General features: G+C 54.6%; 9 protein-coding genes across 9 annotated transcripts; 4 read left to right on the forward strand and 5 right to left on the reverse strand.

Annotated features, from left to right (window-relative positions):
- Positions 1-414: 414 nt before the first annotated feature.
- On the reverse strand, positions 415-732 carry BJX68DRAFT_262078 (uncharacterized protein; the record flags this gene model as incomplete). Its single annotated transcript, XM_071044358.1, has 1 exon — positions 415-732. The coding sequence occupies one exon, from the start codon at positions 730-732 to the stop codon at positions 415-417; it is 318 nt and encodes a 105-aa protein (XP_070904588.1).
- A 924-nt stretch (positions 733-1656) lies between these two features.
- Positions 1657-2697, forward strand: BJX68DRAFT_262079 (uncharacterized protein; the record flags this gene model as incomplete). Its single annotated transcript, XM_071044359.1, has 3 exons — positions 1657-1848; positions 2037-2369; positions 2554-2697. The coding sequence occupies 3 exons, from the start codon at positions 1657-1659 to the stop codon at positions 2695-2697; spliced, it is 669 nt and encodes a 222-aa protein (XP_070904589.1).
- A 321-nt stretch (positions 2698-3018) lies between these two features.
- Positions 3019-5071, reverse strand: BJX68DRAFT_276879 (flavin-containing monooxygenase). Its single transcript, XM_071048213.1, has 3 exons — positions 4465-5071; positions 3291-4396; positions 3019-3225 (listed from the first exon to the last, which is right to left on the reverse strand). Exons 1-3 carry the CDS (start codon positions 5051-5053, stop codon positions 3094-3096), a joined length of 1827 nt encoding a protein of 608 aa, XP_070904590.1. The 5' UTR covers positions 5054-5071; the 3' UTR covers positions 3019-3093.
- Positions 5072-5666: 595 nt separating this feature from the next.
- On the forward strand, positions 5667-7625 carry BJX68DRAFT_262081 (uncharacterized protein; the record flags this gene model as incomplete). The annotated part of the gene is made up of 5 exons (XM_071044360.1): positions 5667-6039; positions 6118-6172; positions 6232-6451; positions 6506-6645; positions 6701-7625. The coding sequence occupies 5 exons, from the start codon at positions 5667-5669 to the stop codon at positions 7623-7625; spliced, it is 1713 nt and encodes a 570-aa protein (XP_070904591.1).
- A 135-nt stretch (positions 7626-7760) lies between these two features.
- BJX68DRAFT_117370 (glycoprotease family-domain-containing protein) lies at positions 7761-9747 on the reverse strand. Its single transcript, XM_071036047.1, has 2 exons — positions 9367-9747; positions 7761-9316 (listed from the first exon to the last, which is right to left on the reverse strand). Exons 1-2 carry the CDS (start codon positions 9480-9482, stop codon positions 7897-7899), a joined length of 1536 nt encoding a protein of 511 aa, XP_070904592.1. The 5' UTR covers positions 9483-9747; the 3' UTR covers positions 7761-7896.
- Positions 9342-11139, reverse strand: BJX68DRAFT_117392 (uncharacterized protein). The gene has a single exon (XM_071036048.1). The coding sequence runs from the start codon at positions 11105-11107 to the stop codon at positions 10013-10015; it is 1095 nt and encodes a 364-aa protein (XP_070904593.1). The 5' UTR covers positions 11108-11139; the 3' UTR covers positions 9342-10012.
- Positions 11140-11591: 452 nt separating this feature from the next.
- On the forward strand, positions 11592-12825 carry BJX68DRAFT_117410 (class II aldolase/adducin N-terminal). The gene has a single exon (XM_071036049.1). It carries the CDS (start codon positions 11819-11821, stop codon positions 12758-12760), a length of 942 nt encoding a protein of 313 aa, XP_070904594.1. The 5' UTR covers positions 11592-11818; the 3' UTR covers positions 12761-12825.
- BJX68DRAFT_117417 (transcription factor domain-containing protein) lies at positions 12801-15343 on the reverse strand. Its single transcript, XM_071036050.1, has 2 exons — positions 13104-15343; positions 12801-13041 (listed from the first exon to the last, which is right to left on the reverse strand). The coding sequence occupies exons 1-2, from the start codon at positions 15061-15063 to the stop codon at positions 12842-12844; spliced, it is 2160 nt and encodes a 719-aa protein (XP_070904595.1). The 5' UTR covers positions 15064-15343; the 3' UTR covers positions 12801-12841.
- Positions 15344-15458: 115 nt separating this feature from the next.
- BJX68DRAFT_226619 (HpcH/HpaI aldolase family protein) lies at positions 15459-17382 on the forward strand. Its single transcript, XM_071038538.1, has 4 exons — positions 15459-16139; positions 16188-16339; positions 16391-16626; positions 16672-17382. Exons 1-4 carry the CDS (start codon positions 15990-15992, stop codon positions 16932-16934), a joined length of 801 nt encoding a protein of 266 aa, XP_070904596.1. The 5' UTR covers positions 15459-15989; the 3' UTR covers positions 16935-17382.
- The last annotated feature ends 3 nt before the right edge of the window (positions 17383-17385 follow it).

Genomic DNA, 17385 nt, shown 5'->3' on the forward strand with positions numbered 1-17385 from the left:
GCAATTTTTTGCTTCTTTTGTTAGTAAGGTACACTGAAGAAAGAGGTTACAAATGGCCACGACAGAGCAGTGTGAGACTGAAGTACTTTCCGAGATAGATTGTTATAGATCTCCGCCAGAGTTCTAAGGTCTCCCCCAGTGCGCCGCTCAAGGAATCGAGATTCTGCTCTGTATACGTTTGTAAACAGCCAGCTAAGAACACTATGTAATGACCATGTATTTGGCTCTACTCTACTATTATTTTTCCACAGGCCCTCCTTGAACGCCTCAATCACTACCTGTTCACTCCCCTGTCCAGAAGTGAAAGAGGTCGGTCGCATTCCTCATCTGTTGCTGCCCAAAGAAACGTCCGAAGCCTCCAGTCATGCATAAACGTCGTCTCCACGAGCCCAAGTGATCCTTCACTGGACATATTTATTTCAAATCTTCCCCCTCACCAGCCCCGTTTTCAAAGTCCAGAACCTGGAAGCTTCCAATGTCATTCTCTAATTCTAGCGATCCAGACTCCGTGACGGAGAACTCGAGGTTTTCGCATTCGTCGTCTGAGAAGAAGAATACTCTCTGGTTTCGTGGTAGGTCGCTGACGGTGACGTCTTGTCCTTTCGACAGGGCCGCAGGGGTGCAGTAGTCGGTTTCCGAGCCGGCCCAGTAGCCGGACGTTACTGACCAGGCGGTCGTGGTCAGGGGGAGGGCGAGGGAGAGAAGGGTAGCGACGGCGGTGGTGAATTTCATGGCTCGTTGTTTGAATTGTTTGAAGAATTGAATCGACTCGGTTTGATGGGATAGTGGATTGGCTGGAGTGAGGGATGTTGTCAAAACAAGGCAGGAGTGCGAGGTACGACCGTCAAAGGTGTTTATATGCCGGAACCCTGGGTTGCTATGGTCGGGATTTCATGGACAGCGCAGCAACCACATTCCAGAGACAGTAAAAACATATTTGTGGACATCGGAGCTGATCTGCAGACACCTTCTTGACCTCATTGGGTTCATGCAAGGGATATCACATTGTCGCATTCATCCATGTCGCACAAGCCAGAGTTACTCCGGCACTCCGACTTATTTGTCCGTCGTCAGGCAATGACAATCGCATTTCAACTACGCTGTCGGGTACCTAAATAAGTGTACTTTGTTCAAGACGATTTTGCTAATGCATACACATCTTCTCATGTACGGGTGATCCGTCTGAGGCGCATCTCCCCGAACCATCGGCCAGACCATGGGTGGGATTTGGATAACCTTGGCAGACCGACGCTTCAATTCGCCAGTATCCCGTAGGGCCTCTGGGGATACCGTCTGGAAAAGTCATTGAGCCATGGAAACAACATTCTTGGCTATGCTATCCATAGTTATCGAGACCAAACTACAGGCTATATGTCGATACTGATCTTATGACAGTACACTGTGCCAGTAAGAAGGATAACAACTCTCATCTGGACTCAAAGCCCCTGCCCCTCAAGCGCTAACTGATAACCTCCTACCCCAATCCACATCTTCCATGGGTACCTCTCATCTGGAGTAGAAGGAGGTTTTCGTGTACCGCGGAGTGACTCTGCCCATCGCGACAATGGCACTCTTTCCGCCACAGGAAGTTGAGATATGTCATTCGAGGATGCTATAAAAACAGGATGTAATGGGAGAAGAATACCAGTTCGAAAGATGGCTTTGTGGCAGCCAAGAACCGACAAACAGCAAGCCACCCGCGTGCTTCATAGCCGCTACCCCGCGAATGTGTCTGCAAATCAGAATCTTACACAGTCTCACAAGGATTACCCTGAGAAGCCTCCGATGGTAATTGGCATGGGCCAGCTTAAGCCGATCAGAGACATTGCCGTCATCTTCCTTCGAAGTGTAAGTGGTGTGGAGAGTTGCGGCCGCTAGCCCTAAGAATCCAAGAGTCAAAGCAATACTACTTGAACACAACCTCCACCATTCAGGCAGAATGATATTTCAAAAACCGGTTATAAACTGCGACTTCTATCGGAATTGCCAGGAACGTCACTGCCGTCGGATAACCCTCGTTGCTGATCGCAACCAAGATGACGAGGGTGACAGCCATGGCCATGCCTCCCATATCCAGATCCTCTGGGATACGAGTGACCCTCACAGCCCTACCAGCCCTCCTCGTCCCGGCCCTCGGGGCAACAGACGGGTGCATCAATCCCGGCGACAACATGTGCACGGTGATCACCGCCGGCGGCGCCTTTGGAAACCCAGTCACCGGCGCTATAAGCGGCGACCGCTACGTGGACGTCGCCAACGGTGCCTGCGAGAGCATAGTTTCCAGCGGCGAGCTCGAGCCGCAGAGTCCCAGGTTCTATGCGAATTTTCAGACGGTCTATGGGACGCAGTTGGAGTATTGGGCTGATTCGGTATGTACCGGTAATCCTTCGAACCGAGGGGTTTTTCCTGGTTTAAGGGGATTGTCGGGCCCTGCGCGGGTGGTTCCCTGGAGCTCCTGATGAGACAGTTACTGTTTCAATATTTCCGCATTTGTTCACTTATTTGGGACAGCTAGCCGGTATCACCTGCTGACTTTTATGCTGCAATAACTAGATCGGCGACGGCAATGTCCGCGGTATCAACTTCCACTACCTGGCTACCGACCAGTGGTATTACCAGGACGAGTGCGAACACCGCCAGGTTGCCTTTGGGAGTGCTATCTATCTTCAGTTCGAGAGCTTGCTGTTTCTATGCTAACCGTTCGTTTCTAGGATCCGTCCTACACTGTTGTCCAGTGTGACTTTCCTTGCTAGATGTGATTGTCTGCTCTCTGGGAAATTAGGGGAGGAGCTGGGGATGGTTGGAAGGGTATTTCATGTGGGATGTGTACTACCAAAGCCCAAGGCCAGTTGAGACCAGCTTACGTGCCTCACGTCTTGTGTATATCCTGGCTATATATTATCATGGTAGCCGTCTCTAGTCATGGAATGGACCCAATTCAATAGTGAACTTGTTACTCCTTCTGCTGATGCAGCTGGCGGGCCTGACATATGCCCGGATGAAAGATCTGCTCCCTGCAGGGCTATCAGGTAGGAGGAACAATCTATCCAATATGCATTCTCAATCTATGTCACACTCTCCAACAGCTGTGCCTCACTTCCTATGGCTGCTCAGCCCCCACTCAGCGCCCGCAATCTGCAGCGCGAGGGTGGGCGCATACTGCCTGGAGAATGCAAAACTGCCCGCCGTAAACCAGAAGCCCGGGACACCAGTCGGACGCCACGTCTATAGAATCCATGTCAGCACGCTGTAGTAATCAAAAGATACCTAAATAAAGTCGAGGAACTTACCCCAATTCGCTCCTGGGCCTCATCCAAACCAAACAGCTCCCCGACCTTGTCCACAACCTCCTTGCCCATAATCTGCTCGACGAGCTTGCCACCACGCTCAATCCCCGTTGCCAGGATAACAAGTTCAGACTCGACCCGTGTGCCGTCGGTCAGGATGATTCCCTCGGGGTAGTACCCCTGGACGCCCCCTTCGCATCTGCGGACCTGGATCCGCCCATCGATAATCATCTGGCACGCGCCCTGGTCCAGGTAGAAATGGCCGCCCTTGACGAACATGTGGTCGACAATACTATCCCCCCGCACCCCCCTCTTCAGGGCGACTCCAGCCTTCTCGAGTGCATCAAGTAGCTCCTTATCAATGGCCCCCATCATCTGCGACGCACCTACACTAAGCGTTCGGACAACGGGCCACGGAAACGAGTTGCCCAGCAGATCTGCATCCTCGGTGCTTACCCCGGGCGTATCCCACACTTTCAAAGAAACTTCCTCAAGCGCGGCCAGCGATGCAACGTAGATTTCGCTGCGCTGTACGAGCGTCACGCTCTGCGCCCCGTGGTTGACAAAGTCCTGCGCAATGTCGTGCGCGCTTGTTCCGGCGCCGATAATCGTTACTTTCTTGCTCTGCACATCAGGAATCAGCCGAGCTGACTTGTGCACCGTCGAGTGGTAAATCTGGCCGCCGAACGAGTCCTCGTCGGCAAAGGTCGGGCGGACGGGGATACCCTCACTAAACAGCCCCGAGGCCAGCACGGCATGTTTGGCAGTAATACTCCGCGCGCTACCATCCTTGCCCTTCAACTCAAAGACATACTTCCCCGTCGCTTCATCGTAGCCAATCTTGCTCGCTTCCGTATCAAGCTGAATGTTCAGCTCCATGATGGCGGCATAGTGCTCCATCCAGTCGGCGATGTGCTTCTGGTCCGGGTAGCGCGGCCAGTTGGTTGGGAACTTGAGGAACGCGTAGTGGTCTGTGTAGGCGGGCGTGTGCAGTCGGATTGATTCGTAGCGGGCTCGCCAGCTGTCGCCGACGCGGGACCCTTTGTCGACCACCAGGTAGTCGAGGCCGAGGTTTTGGAGGTGTGCGGCGAGGGCGAGGCCGGAGTGGCCTGTTCATGATAACATTAGTATTGAGAGTCTGTCAGGGAGGGATGTCGTCTGTGGAAGTGTAGCTCACCTGCTCCAATCACCAGAACCTGCACATCCTCGTTCTTCTGGATGCTCGACGACGCCTCTCCACCGGGAGGAGCAGGCTGAATCCCTAAATCGTCCCCCCTTCTCGCCTCAACCTCATCCTGCCCATCCAGCTTCTCCAACACCGTATAAACCGTCCAACCCCTCCACAACCCCTCGCCCACATTCGCCAGCCTAACAACCCCCCTCCCGCTCCCAGCCCTCGTGCGAAACCGAAACCCCGCCTGGATAAACCTCATCCCGCCCAGATCCTCCAAATGCGGCGCCAGCGCACCGGGCAGGTCCGCGACAGCGTCCGTAAAACCGGCATCTGACTGCCAGAGATACTTGCTTATCGCCTCGGCGCTATTGTGGCATGCGATGTTCCAGGAAAAGGTCGCGAGGTCGCGCCACCAGGAGTGCTCGGGGAGGAAGAGGAGGGCCGTGGCGGTTGGTTTGTTCTTGGCGAGGGATGTTGTTAGGGCTGTGAGCCAGGTGTTGACGATTTGGGGGGCGTCGATGGCATCGGGGTCAGTGGATAGGTGGAGGGTTAGCTTGGGGAGGGGGGCGAGGGGTGGGAATTCATCCGACATGGTGAGTGGTGATGATGTTGCAGGGGGGGCGAGTAATGGAACAAGGAAAGGCGTATAGAGTAAGAATATCGGGCCGTGATTACCTTTTTATAGTTCTAGATACAATGTCCATAGTCCAGCCAGCTGGGTCAACACACCCAGCACTGTTGACAAGCTTACTCTAGCAAACGATCCACCGCGCGTGCGAGGCTGATCAGTGATCATGCTAAATCATCGTTTTTACTGTTCGGATTGGACGTCGTGTCAAGCATAAAGAACCAGCAGGATCTGACTCGCCCGCTCGTCTTGTGCCCCAGCCGCCTGCTAGTCTGTCTAAAGAGGCTTAGCCTCGAGTATTCATCCCAGAGGGGCAAAGTGCCGAATATAAGTTCCACAGGCGCCTCCAGCTGAAAGGAATTCGGCCCACCAAACAACCTCCGACACACGGGGCGTCGCTACTGCTGACATTCGAGACTCGACTCTCGACATTGTACCTAGGTGTCACTGCAAACAGCTCCAACTTGGCACGGCAGGGGCTCCACGAATGACCAGTCGGTGAAGATGCCACAGCGGGCAAACAATTCTCGGAGTAGAGCGGGGTGCCTGACCTGCAGGCAGCGCCACATCCGCTGTGATGAGCTGCGTCCAACTTGGTATGCGCGATGCCACATCCGCCCGTTCTCTGGCCAAGCCTCGTAAAATCGCGGCCAAAAGTGCTCTTTCTCATGTTGAAACTTTGAGCTGCGGATGCGTCGCTAACGATCATCCTGGCAGCCAAAAATGCCTCGACAGTAACAAACCATGCAACTATCCACACGCCGTGATCCCCCTGCGGGATCGACGTGTGCTGCAGAAGAATGCCCTCCCCCCGGGGCAGCAGGCCCCGTGGGCAGTGGTGCACACGCCGGGCTGGAGCGTCAAACGACTACCGGCCAGCGCAGCCATGGATCCCTTTGATTCCCTGCCCATAAAGATGCCATTCCGGTCGCGAGAATTGTACCACTACTGTATGTTGGCCGTTTCCCACCCAGCCTTCGAGGGGAATTGTATGGTAGCTTCGACGTTTCTAACGCACTCCACTGCAGTCTACCAAACTGGCGCGGCGTTTTCTGTGGCGCCGGCAGATGCAAACGATGACTGGTTAGTGCATCCTGCCGCTCCCTCGCTGAAACTTGCCGTATACTAAATCGCACCCGAAGCATCGCACTCGCAACACTAGACGAGCACGCCCTCCGCAGCACGATTCTCATCGCCGGCATCCACTATTCCTGGAACACGGGGACCTTGCAGGCCTACGAGTCCTCCTTCCTGTTTCACAAGATCGAGAGTATACGCATCATCAACACATGGCTTCAGGCTTCCGATCGCAGAGCATTTGTCGTTTGCGTGAGGCAGATTTTGACCATGTGTCTGGCCGAGGTGTGTATCCTCGCTTTACCATCGAGGACATGGATTAATCATGTATCTGGCTAGGCCTGCCTTGGTAATATCCCTGCTGCGGAAACACACCTCAATGGCGTAATGGCCCTCTTTGGCTCTCGCGAGGACGCAGATGGGGTCTGTGACAGCAGCGATGACATAGATGGCGAGCTCGCGGATCGCTACCTTATCCTGTGAGTCCTGCAACGGTGAGAAAACAACTCGCGTGATCTACTAACATCCCATCAGTACATCCTGCTTCGTCCTAATCCTAAAATCCCGCCTCGAAGACTTCAAACTCTTCCTCGCAACGCAAGGAATAGATCCAAGCCAGGACGCGTCCTCCGCCGAGGCACTCAAGCTGATGAAAACGTGGCACGGCCTCGAGCACGGCGGATTAGAGACCAGACTCAAAGCCATGCGCCTGTTCCCGTACTTTTTCGCGCCGCCGCCGACGGATCGTCGGCCCAGGATGATTGACGCCTCGCCCGTCCTCGACTGTCTGAGGACCATCACTGCGACTGTGGATCGGGCGCGCATGGATCCTACTCCCGCGCAGCTGCATCATGTTTGGAACGATGGCGGGCCGACCAAGTTACTGCTCGACCTGGTCAATTCGCACGTGGCCTCGTATGCAAGAGACGGCACGCACACGGCTTCCCGCTCAAGTCCTGCAGGGACGACAGCCGATCCGCCGTCGGAATCCCGGACCCCCGTGTATTCCTCGTGGAGCGGTCTCTCCGCCGCAGGTGAACTATACATCCACAGCGTGCTCGGGATAATGAACGCCGGGAGCCCGCTCGAGTGCCGGCTGCTCCATCGGGTTGCGCTCATACTGCAACGGGACGTTCAGCAGACGCGTGCGGATCTGGGCGGAGATGGTGTGGTGCAGTCGCTCTGGTTTTGGAAGGTCTTCCTGGGAGGGTTGGCGCTGCACAGACACTTTACTGTGGATGTGGAGACGGTGGTATGCGGGTGCGCGGGAGAGCTGGAGGGGCTCTATAGATGGTTTCGGGGGTGTGCGAAGGGATGGAGTGCGGTTACTGGATTATCGCATTGGGACGATGTACAGTACGTACTGGCGAGAGTAACCTGGCCCAGTGTACTGCCTGCAGGGGAAGTGGACTATGCCGCACATGCGTGGGCTCAAATAGCATCAGGGGGCTTAGAGTAGCCCTAGTTAGGAGCAAAACACAATATCCGCATTACTGGACAAGGCACAGAATTATGTCCTAGGATGGCAGATCGCTGGAGATGTAACATTCAAGCTATTCCCAGACCAGTTCAAGGCCAAGTCACGTATTTCCAGCCTAGACAACTGGAGGAAATGACCTCCGGCATTGCCTGGTTTCATGGACTATGAATTTATATATTATACAAGGTTGCTACTATACACGTCTATTACTAGTATACGATATCCCGAATGCCGATACATCGCCCACCTCTCAGCCTGAACTGTTGACATTCACCCACCCACCAACGCCCAAAACACCCCCACTCCCTTCCTCACCCGCCTGATCCTCACCCGCCTGATCCTCGCCACCTCCTGCTTGCCCCGAACCAAGCGACCACTTCCTCAACGCCCTAACGGACAGCTCACTCCGCCACCCGGCCTCGAACATCTCAATCCCCGCCCAGCCAATCATCGCCGCATTATCCGTACACAGGGCCGGCGGAGGCGCCACAATCTCGACTTGATTGAAGCCGCGCGCATCGAGGAACGACCGCAGCACCTTCATCAGAAAGCTATTCGCGGCGACGCCGCCGGAGACGACGAGGGTCTTGACGGGGAGGTGCGCGGGGACGGGCTTGGGTTTCAGTTTCGCGCGGCTGGTTCGCGACATGGGGTAGGTTGGTGTATTAAAGGGTTCTGGGGTGCAGAATTTTTCGAGGGCGATGATTGTTCGGGATGCGAGGTGTTCGAAGCACACGCGCATGGACTCGCGCGCGAGGAGGCGGCGCTCGTCCTCGGTGATTTCGGTCTCGTCGCCCCACCATTCGCCCTTTCCGGCCAGGATGTCCTTGATGGCTGTTGGTAGGAACGCGAAACTGAACGCTAGTTCCCTGGTTTGTGAGTACGGGATCGTCAGGCTCCACCCGGACTCGGTCACTACTTTTCCCCGTGCGATCTCATCACCTCGAGTCGCGGGCGCCGTGTAGTCCGCGTAGTCTTCGGATCCGTTGGGGAACGCGAATTCCTCGAGGAGTTTGCCGTACATTGTTGTTTTTGCTCTCGCAAGGAATGAAGAGGGGAGGATAAGCCGCGCGGCCTTGTCGAGGGATTCGCCAACGGCCGTGTCGGTTGCTGTCGCCAGGACGGTGTGCTCTGTCAAGGAGGAGGAAGCGACGAGGAGGGTGTGGCCGCCGGAGGCAAGGATGGAAATGAAGGGGAAGGACGGATGTTCGGGTTTCATGGCGAAGGAGGATGACTGCGGTGCTTCGGGGAGAGCGGTCGCGTAGATGAGTCGGGGGGTGAGAAGGTGCGCCTGCATATGGTGTACGCCGACGAAAGGAATCTGCCATGCGACAGAGAGACCCTTTGCCGTATCAAGCCCAGTGAAAAGGTTCGACCGCATTCCCGGCCCGCGGGTGGCGGAGATGAAGTCTGGTTTCTGCCGGATGCCATCAGAAAGTGCAACGACCTTGTCTATTGTGATTTCAGGTTGGGATTCGGAGGCGGAAGCAGGCGGGAGGTGGAAGAGGGCCTTTTGGACGAGTTTCGCGAGGTTCTCCTGGTGTGATTCCAACGCGCGGATCGGGTGGATGCCTTGGTAGGCTGTGGAGTCTGTGGTGATGTTTTCCATGAAATGTATTTTGGCGGCGCCGGAGGGTTGTTTCGAGACTATTGCGACCGAGGTATCGTCGCTGTCAGGGAGGAGTCAGTATGCGACGGGAAGAAGAGTTGATCAAGGTACCATGATGATTCAATGGCGAGGGTCAAGAGACCGCGACGGGCGGCAAAATTGCCCAATCGCGCCTTTGACCGCAAGCCATTGCGATAGACGGCTGTTAGACCTCGTGATGGGAGCATGAGGATGTGGCACCAGACGGTGAGCGATGCGGAGAGTTGGAGAGACGTGGAGAAGTTGCGGCGAAATCTTAGCGGACCGCACGGACCATCCGGCCCTATGAGGATGCCCTAAGCCCTTATCGTGCTTCCAGAAAAGGAAACATGCATGGAAAGAAAAGGGTGAGGTTTATTTATGACCAGAATAGTATTTCTCGCTGCTGTGCTGCTTGCTATGAAGAGATGACGCTTCCTCGGTCATGTCATCTGCCATGTTGTGGGGTATGGGCTGGACACTTCTGCTACCTCCATCAACCAAGATAGTCACGGACTGGAGATGGCTACATACTGAAAGCCTATGGGACCGATAGGCCCCGCAGCCACAGGTCTGTGACTGTTAGTGCTATGACCATTCGCCGGGCTCAGTTATGAAGTTCATAACCTGAAGGTTACCCCAGGCCTTTGTCGCGGCCAGTCCAAATAGGACATGGTTGCGGCAGAATTTGCTGTCATGCAAATGTCGTTGCTTGAGAATATAAACGATCCGGCCCATTTCAATCCTCCTCATCGGGCATTATCCGGGGCCGTTTGCCCCAAGCCCGGCCGATCGGCTCCTCATCAACGACCTCCTGCGTCATACTCGTTACCAGGAGCTCCGAAAGCTCATCCGTATACTCGCGCCGATATGCAAGCCAGGGGGTCACCTTCCGCTCGCGATAGCCCTGGTCATACGAGTCGAACCCGATATGCTTGGACTTTTCGATGAACCGCACCTTCCCAGCCTGGAGCGTTCGCAGCTCCCGGACAAAGTCTCTGCTATTCAGCAGGCCAGCATCAAGCTCTAATTCTCGTAGCCCCGTGCACGCGCGTAGTAGCGGCCAGCAGTCTCGCAATTCCTCCTCTTCGGTACCCATCGGCTGCTGTTTCGGCGAGAGCAAGGCAATCGATCGAATCCTCGCCCTCTTCTCCTCGGGAATCTCCTCGAGGAAATCAACAATGAGCCGCCCGCTCTCGAACGCGAATGTATTCTCCGCCCAGAAGATCGGCCACGCCTCGTCGTAGATTCGTCGGTTGATGAGCAGCACGCCAAGATTTTCGCGCCGCGCACACAGGCAGTGCAGATATTCCATCATGTGCGGCCACTTCTCCAGCCCGAGGCGGTACTGCATCTCCGGGTAGCAGCGGTCACAGAGGTAGGGGTTCCGCTTGGGACGCGCCCATGCGCTTCGCGCGGGCGTATCTGCGCTAAGGGCTTCCTCGGTCTCCTGCGTTCTCCATCTCCACGTGGCGCATTCGGCGCAGCGGAATGTCCGCATGTAATAAAGATCATCGAAGATGGCCGCGGGAAACCCGACGATGCCAGTGTGGCAGCCGAATTTGTGGGTGAGATCGAATTTGCAGGGGCGCACGAGGAGGAGGCGGTAGATTTGAAGACGGATCTCGGTGGGGAGGGCAAAGAAGCGGGTGAGGAAGGGGGAGGAGGCCGGGTCTTGCGGGGGCGGGAGGACGGAAAATGGGGGCGGCGGAGGGGAAGGAGGCCGGGGGCCGTGCTTTAATCTCGCCTTCTGGATGTTCTTGTGTTTTGGTTTTGCGCGGAGGCGTTCGGGGAGGGTGCGTGAGAAGGGGCTCTTGGTGTGGGCTTCCGCCATAGTCCTGGGTGGCGGGCTGGCTGATAGGGGTGGTTTACATGGTGGGAAAATTCCAAGAGACGTGACTTGGAGTCTTATTTACAGCCTTTGGAACCGTGAATCATCGTGTCTCTGAGGGATGGGCTGTGCGTGAGGCCGAGTGGCCATTGACTCATTGTGTGACGCTAGCGCAGCAGCTGAGACTATACAGCAGAGCCACCATTGGCAGCGTCCCAATACGCCACAGTCTAGTGCGCAGGCTAGTTTCAGCTTATCCATTACTTACTCAACTGTCTCGATCGGCACCAACGGTGATCATCTGAGCTTCGAAAGGGCAGATCAACGCCTTATATACCCAGTTCCTGAAAGCGCTAAGCCTCGGCGGATTCTGGCAGTCCTTCACGGACTCGAAAACTCCGTCTGGGGCACGGCGACCTGCCTCGCCGCGAATGCCTTGCTCATGGACACGGCGGAGAGTGGATTCCGTGCCTGCATCTCAGCGGAGTTAGACTCTTTGGGCTTGCTCCGATTCCGTCAATGCTCTGCTGTCCGCAACGATGGGCGGCTTGTGCCTGGCCGATGCTCTCGAGACAGGCTTTGTGGTTAAATGTGTAGGATGCATTTCATTCCTTGGATTCCTGTCGCCCTGCCGCTATTTATCCAGCTTGCCTTCCGCGAATCCCCCATGGCACTTCAGGCCAACAGATTCATGATTGACACATTGCAGCAACCATGTCTCCCATAACAGTTGCCGAAGACCCGACGTGCAGTACCACCAATGTATCCTCACAATCGGAACGCGGCCCGAGACATGTAAATCTCGAAGCCTTAACGGCCACACCGCAATCCCCTTCCGCAAGCTGGCACGAGGACGTCCACTACATCAGCCCAAAAGACACCTCCAACCCGCTCCGACCCCCGACTTTTCGAACCATCGACCTCACTCGTACCCACCAAAAACAACACCTAGCCGCCTCCTTCCGAGTCCTCGCCCGCCAAGGCTTCGACGAAGGCACCGCAGGGCACATCTCCCTCCGCGACCCGGAGAACCCGTCACACTTTTGGATAAACCCATTGGCAAAACATTTCTCTCAGATTCGCGTGAGCGACCTCGTCCTTGTGTCTGAAGACGGCGTCATTTTACCTGGTGGCGCACAGAGCCCCATCAATGCTCCGGCATTCGCAATCCACAGCGCGATCCATCGCGCACGACCAGACCTCAATGCTGCGTGCCATGCGCATAGCGTATATGGCAAGGCGTTTAGTTGCTTCGGGCGACCGATCGAAATGCTATACCAGGATGCCTTGCGCTTCTATAACGATCTCGCGGTGTATCCGCGGTATGGGGGCACCGTGCTGACCGCTGAGGAAGGGGAACGCATTGCGACTGCGTTAGGACCGAAGTGTCGGAGTGTCATCTTGCAGAATCATGGGATGATAACGTGTGGGAACACAGTGGATGAGGCGACGTTTTTGTTCATCGCGCTCGATTGGTGTTGCCATGCGCAGTTACTGGCGAATGCGGCGGTTTGCTCGGGGTTTGAGAAAAGGGTTATTGATGATGAGATGGCGCAAGTTGGATACAAACGGAGTGGAAATTCGAGCAAGATGTGGCTAGCGTTTCAGCCGTATTATGATCAGGTTGTCAAGGAGGAGCCGGATTTGATGGAGTGATTGCTCGTTATATATATATATGGGCTTGTTGGTTGGGTATTCATCCATAACGGTCGCCACGAGGAAATTCATTATTGTAGCTCAAGAAAGCCCTCCATCAAGATCAGCCGTAGGAAGAGATATATTTTCATTCATGAACCCAAACAGCAGATCCTGCCCAGGGTCAAAAATATCCTGGAACAACTGCATCTGCTCAACCTCATCGTAGGTCGGCGACGAGTTCGGGAACTGCAACGCGGTTTGAGAGCGGTCTTCATGTGTTGGGTACTGCGTGTCGACGACTGAGGATAGACGGCGAATGTTAACGATGGGACTTCTGTAACATCGCGTATGGTAGGCATACCTAATGACTCCTCAACACCCTTAGCTGCCATGAGCCTACGGATTATCCGCGCTGTATCCGCCACTCCAGAGTTCGGCACAGCCAATGCATCGAGACATCTTAAGCTCGCACCGAGTAACGTTGAGGACTCTGTATATGCATTGGTATCACCGCTGACTGCGAGTGATGCCGTATTGAGCACGTGAATCGTGCACGCAACGTATACGGCATAGCTCAGTAAGTAACTGGATTTTCGCAACGGGTAAATTGATCGGTAGCTTAGGACAAGACTGGTTATATGCCGCGCTGCTGTTGTGCATCGCTTCCATGCGAAGGCGGGTGTTCCCATGGTGCCAGTGTCACCGTGCTCATTAGGGCTGGTCGCGGTAATAAATGGCCGATGGAGCAGAACCATGAGGGAATGGTACGTTGTCAGTAGGATAATTCGGTTTGGGGCGACAATGTCTGGTGGGTCTGAGGAGCTCTTCGCCCAGGGCTCATAGGTCAGGTGATGCGGCAGGCTGCTGTACCAGCCAGTGAGGGCATCGTCGAGGGGGCGGATCTCATGACGGGTGTTGGAGGCAGTAGCTCGGACGCCGTAAACCTTGTCAATAATCTTCGTCATAATCTGGGATAATTGACAGAGCTGCTGAAAGACAGTGACTGAGTATGCTAATGGTAGAGTCGAAGACATTGGCCTCTGCCCTGGTGGCACGGAGTGATCGTAGGGCTCCCACGGCTCCAGCTCCTCAAACGTATCCAAAAAGTCTTGCGAGACATCCACATCTTGCAGTCTGATCGTTGGGGGACGACCGAGGTACAGGCTCTGGAGCTTCTCACAGACAAAGGCACCCCAGAACACCCGGCGCCGGATCTCGATTTCCTCAATATTATACTTGTTGACTTCAAGATACGACTCTGTATGCAGACCGAGGTCGTATATCATGCGCATAGCATGGCCGGTATATAGCCACCCCTTGGACGTCATGCCTCTGGCAATGAAGGTCGACCCGAGCATAACCAGAGCAATGACGGTGGGTATACTCGATTGAATTAGTAAGCCCTCGCGCAGTAAAAGCTCATCGCATCGTGTGAAGAAACGCTGTCCTGTTTCAGGGTCTGGCGTCTCGGAGAATTTGTGCGCACATGCAAGAATGGTGAAGAGCAACAGGTCAGAGCAATACGGTCCTCCATGCTCGAGCTCTCGCATAAACGTCGGGCGATAGGTTAATAGGAAAGTGTGGTGCTGGCGGCTCCAATGGAGATTAAGAAGATGCAGCGCAAGTTCCGCTGGGACTCCTCGTATAGATGATAGACCGCGCAGTCGATGCTCGCGTTGTCTCTCCATGGCTGCATTGGCAATCAGTTGGTACCGTAGCGTCTCTGTGGATGCTTGTTGTTGCTCATGGTTGGCGAGTTGCCTCAGGCTGCTGGTCTGAACGACGGACGTCGAGCTAAAAATGCTTTCGCTGGCATGAGGGCTTTTGTCCGTCAAGCTAGGATGGTTGATAGCATAGATGCCATTGGCTCTTTTCGGGGAAACCGCTCGCTCATCGGCAGGTCCCAGGGCAGGGCCACCATCGGCATTGCGGTTAGAGTGATCCTCGACGAGCACAGGAGTATCATTCCCGCCCGTACCTGAGCCCAGCAGCCTATTTTCAAACTGCTGTTCTACCCGACGCTCGTAATCAGTCGGAAGCAGGCTTTGGTGTCCCAGCGAGACACGGCCGTTGCGAAGGGTTACCGACTCAAGCATGGCATCCCTTTCCGCATCACCAGCACGTTTTAGACGAACCAAAGCATCTTCCAGAGCAGCCTTCTCGCTCTCCAAATGGTCAATGCGGGCAGCAGAAGGACGTTGTTTTCGCGGACCGTTGTGGTAGATGCACACTCGGCTGCTACTGCGGCAGGTCGAGCAGGTGGGCTTGGCACTGTCGCATCGGATTTTGCGCTTGCGGCAAAATTCGCATGCGCGGACCATTTCGCAGGTAGTGTTGTGTCATCTTTTTCTCAGGAGCGAAAAGACAATTCAACAGGAGATGTTGCTCGCTCGGGACCGGGGTTGTGGGTTGGGGGCCACTTCGCTTCCCCGCATTGTGTCCCGGTGGTATACGCGTCCTCGAAACGACCGCCAGTCACAGATCATGGCTCGTGCCGCTGCGAGAGCCACAGTCAGTTCTGAAGTGGAGTCAATCACAGAAACTGACCGGTCACGTACGGTTCGTGAGGGCGCATTACGGCGGATTGTGTCGCTCCGTGGCATGCATCGTGGAGCTGGTCTGTGCTGTGGTCGAAAATTGGAGGGAGCCTGCCAATCATGTGACCAAGCCAGCTTCCCACTCCAGTTCCCAACCATCTCATTTGCAATTGAGACATCAACTGCATTCAATTTCTCTTATGATTTTTCAAAGTGCATTTAACTCCCTTTTCTCCTTTTGTTAACTATTATCTGACCGTGGACCTGACGATCCGCTGCCGGCGCGGCCATGTTGGCATCCTTCCTGGTTGGCAATACTACGGTATCTGTGACGTGGGGGTTGTCAGTATCGAGGCCAAGTACAGCGGGGCGTGGGGCGGCATTGCGCGCTCTATTATTAGCTTGGGTGTGGTTTGTTTGGCTACACTATGAAGCGAGTTTGTTGTGAGTAGTTTTGGTACGTGTGTTACTCAAGACTGACCGTCGATGTGTTCCATACAGTCTCTGCTCCAAAGCTTTGGGGATCGCTCTTCGCGACTCCGCGACTCCGCGACTCCGCCAGGCTCCCCGTCACCGAAGAGACGGAAGTTCATGTCCGCCAATGTCACTCCACTCTAGCGACACGATAGCCAGTGCACGTATTGCCCTCTTGCTATTAAGGGCTTCTTGAAGTTCCCAAGTTCTTTGAAGCATCCAACCTTTACTGCAAAATGACATTCCAATCAGCCATGACGACCTCGATACACAACCCACGCTTACGCCTTTTGAATGCGCTCCGATCCAATGCAAAGCCCATTATGACATTCCTGGGCCTGCCGTCATTTCGTATGGCACAAATCGTAGCTCAGACCGGTGTCGATGTTAGTCTTGCTCAATAATTTCGCAGTCTCTTTCCTAATCTTGGCAAGGGTATTATCATCGACTGCGAGCATGGCCATATTAGCGACGATGCTATGCACAGCGCGACTGCCGCTATTGCTGCGCTTGGTGCGTCACCTCTGGTCCGGATTCGAATGACACATGGGGACTTGATCAAACGCGCGTTGGATGCCGGGGCGCAGTAAGTGAGCTCAAGCCTTATCCATTCGTCTTCGTACTAAAATCCCAAAAGTGGCATCGTTGTACCGCAAGTCAACACGGCCGAAGAGGCCAGGGCAGTTGTCTCTGATGCAAAGTTCCCACCACAGGGGCGTAGAGGCCAGGGGTCGGCGTTCCCGGCCATCGCTCATGGAATCGATATTCCGACGTATATGAAGACCGCAAATGAGACGCTCATTACCTGCCTGCAAATCGAGACAAAGACAGGGGTTGACAATATCGATGAGATCTGCGCAGTACCCGGTGTTGGTAAGCAGTCCCAACTTTAAGAATAGTCCCGCTAACATTTCCAAGACATGATTTTCATCGGGCCCAACGACCTCGCTCTCTCACTGCTTGGATATGTTCCTGCTAGAGGGGACGAGCCTGAATTTGTCGAGGCTATTGAGAGAATTGTCGCAGCAGGGAGGACACATAAGAAATGGATTTCCCGGTTATCCGATGATGGAGCTTCCTGCAAGGAGCATCTGAAGGTGTTTGATACCGTGGCGATGAGCTATGATATCCGGGCTATTAAGAATTGGTATACAGCTGAGCTGCGGGCTGCGGGCTCATAGAGTTTCTTTGAAAAGAAATATATTGCTCTGATTCTTGTGATCAGTCGCATGCACTCTTGACCACTGTGCGCTGGCATTCCCACCATTCGGTCTTGGATGGGCCAGCAAAATAGAGCAACGACATTGAGATCCGAAGTCCGCAGTCGAATCACTCCCAAAGAGGTAGTACCAAGTCTGACGCCCAAGGGCAAGAATCTAAGCCAGCCAGGCGAGTTTTAGCCGATGAGAGGCCCTTTGAATTGAGGAAGAGGGACCGCAGGTTTTTGGGTCCTGCTCTACTTGGTATTCCACTGATCACCGAGCAACGTCAGTCCCATTGCACATTAGCACGGTGTGTAACTTCTCGGTTAGACTTCAAGGTTCTTACCAAGTGGCATAGATATCACAGATTGTCTCAAACGTCAAAATGTTCTAATTGAATGGTTCTACATAAAGTCTAAACGACCCCCTG

Source organism: Aspergillus pseudodeflectus, assembly GCF_044049435.1.
Source record: "Aspergillus pseudodeflectus strain CBS 756.74 chromosome Unknown BJX68scaffold_3, whole genome shotgun sequence".
In the NCBI taxonomy this organism is placed as follows: domain Eukaryota; kingdom Fungi; phylum Ascomycota; class Eurotiomycetes; order Eurotiales; family Aspergillaceae; genus Aspergillus; species Aspergillus pseudodeflectus.

What these genes read in the sequence shown, in the direction of transcription:
- BJX68DRAFT_276879 (XM_071048213.1), bottom strand. Translation starts at nt 5,053, where the DNA reads ATGTCGGATGAATTCCCACCCCTCGCCCCCCTCCCCAAGCTAACCCTC. An exon ending in GGTTCTGGTGATTGGAGCAG is followed by an intron (nt 4,397 to 4,464) that starts GTGAGCTACACT and finishes TATCATGAACAG; the next exon opens with GCCACTCCGGCCTCGCCCTC. An exon ending in AGGCCCAGGAGCGAATTGGG is followed by an intron (nt 3,226 to 3,290) that starts GTAAGTTCCTCG and finishes TGGATTCTATAG; the next exon opens with ACGTGGCGTCCGACTGGTGT.
- BJX68DRAFT_117370 (XM_071036047.1), bottom strand. Translation starts at nt 9,482, where the DNA reads ATGCTCCCATCACGAGGTCTAACAGCCGTCTATCGCAATGGCTTGCGG. An exon ending in CTCGCCATTGAATCATCATG is followed by an intron (nt 9,317 to 9,366) that starts GTACCTTGATCA and finishes CCTCCCTGACAG; the next exon opens with CGACGATACCTCGGTCGCAA.
- BJX68DRAFT_117392 (XM_071036048.1), bottom strand. Translation starts at nt 11,107, where the DNA reads ATGGCGGAAGCCCACACCAAGAGCCCCTTCTCACGCACCCTCCCCGAA.
- BJX68DRAFT_117410 (XM_071036049.1), top strand. Translation starts at nt 11,819, where the DNA reads ATGTCTCCCATAACAGTTGCCGAAGACCCGACGTGCAGTACCACCAAT.
- BJX68DRAFT_117417 (XM_071036050.1), bottom strand. Translation starts at nt 15,063, where the DNA reads ATGGTCCGCGCATGCGAATTTTGCCGCAAGCGCAAAATCCGATGCGAC. An exon ending in GGGTGTTGAGGAGTCATTAG is followed by an intron (nt 13,042 to 13,103) that starts GTATGCCTACCA and finishes GTCTATCCTCAG; the next exon opens with TCGTCGACACGCAGTACCCA.
- BJX68DRAFT_226619 (XM_071038538.1), top strand. Translation starts at nt 15,990, where the DNA reads ATGACATTCCAATCAGCCATGACGACCTCGATACACAACCCACGCTTA. An exon ending in TAGCTCAGACCGGTGTCGAT is followed by an intron (nt 16,140 to 16,187) that starts GTTAGTCTTGCT and finishes AATCTTGGCAAG; the next exon opens with GGTATTATCATCGACTGCGA. An exon ending in GCGTTGGATGCCGGGGCGCA is followed by an intron (nt 16,340 to 16,390) that starts GTAAGTGAGCTC and finishes AAATCCCAAAAG; the next exon opens with TGGCATCGTTGTACCGCAAG.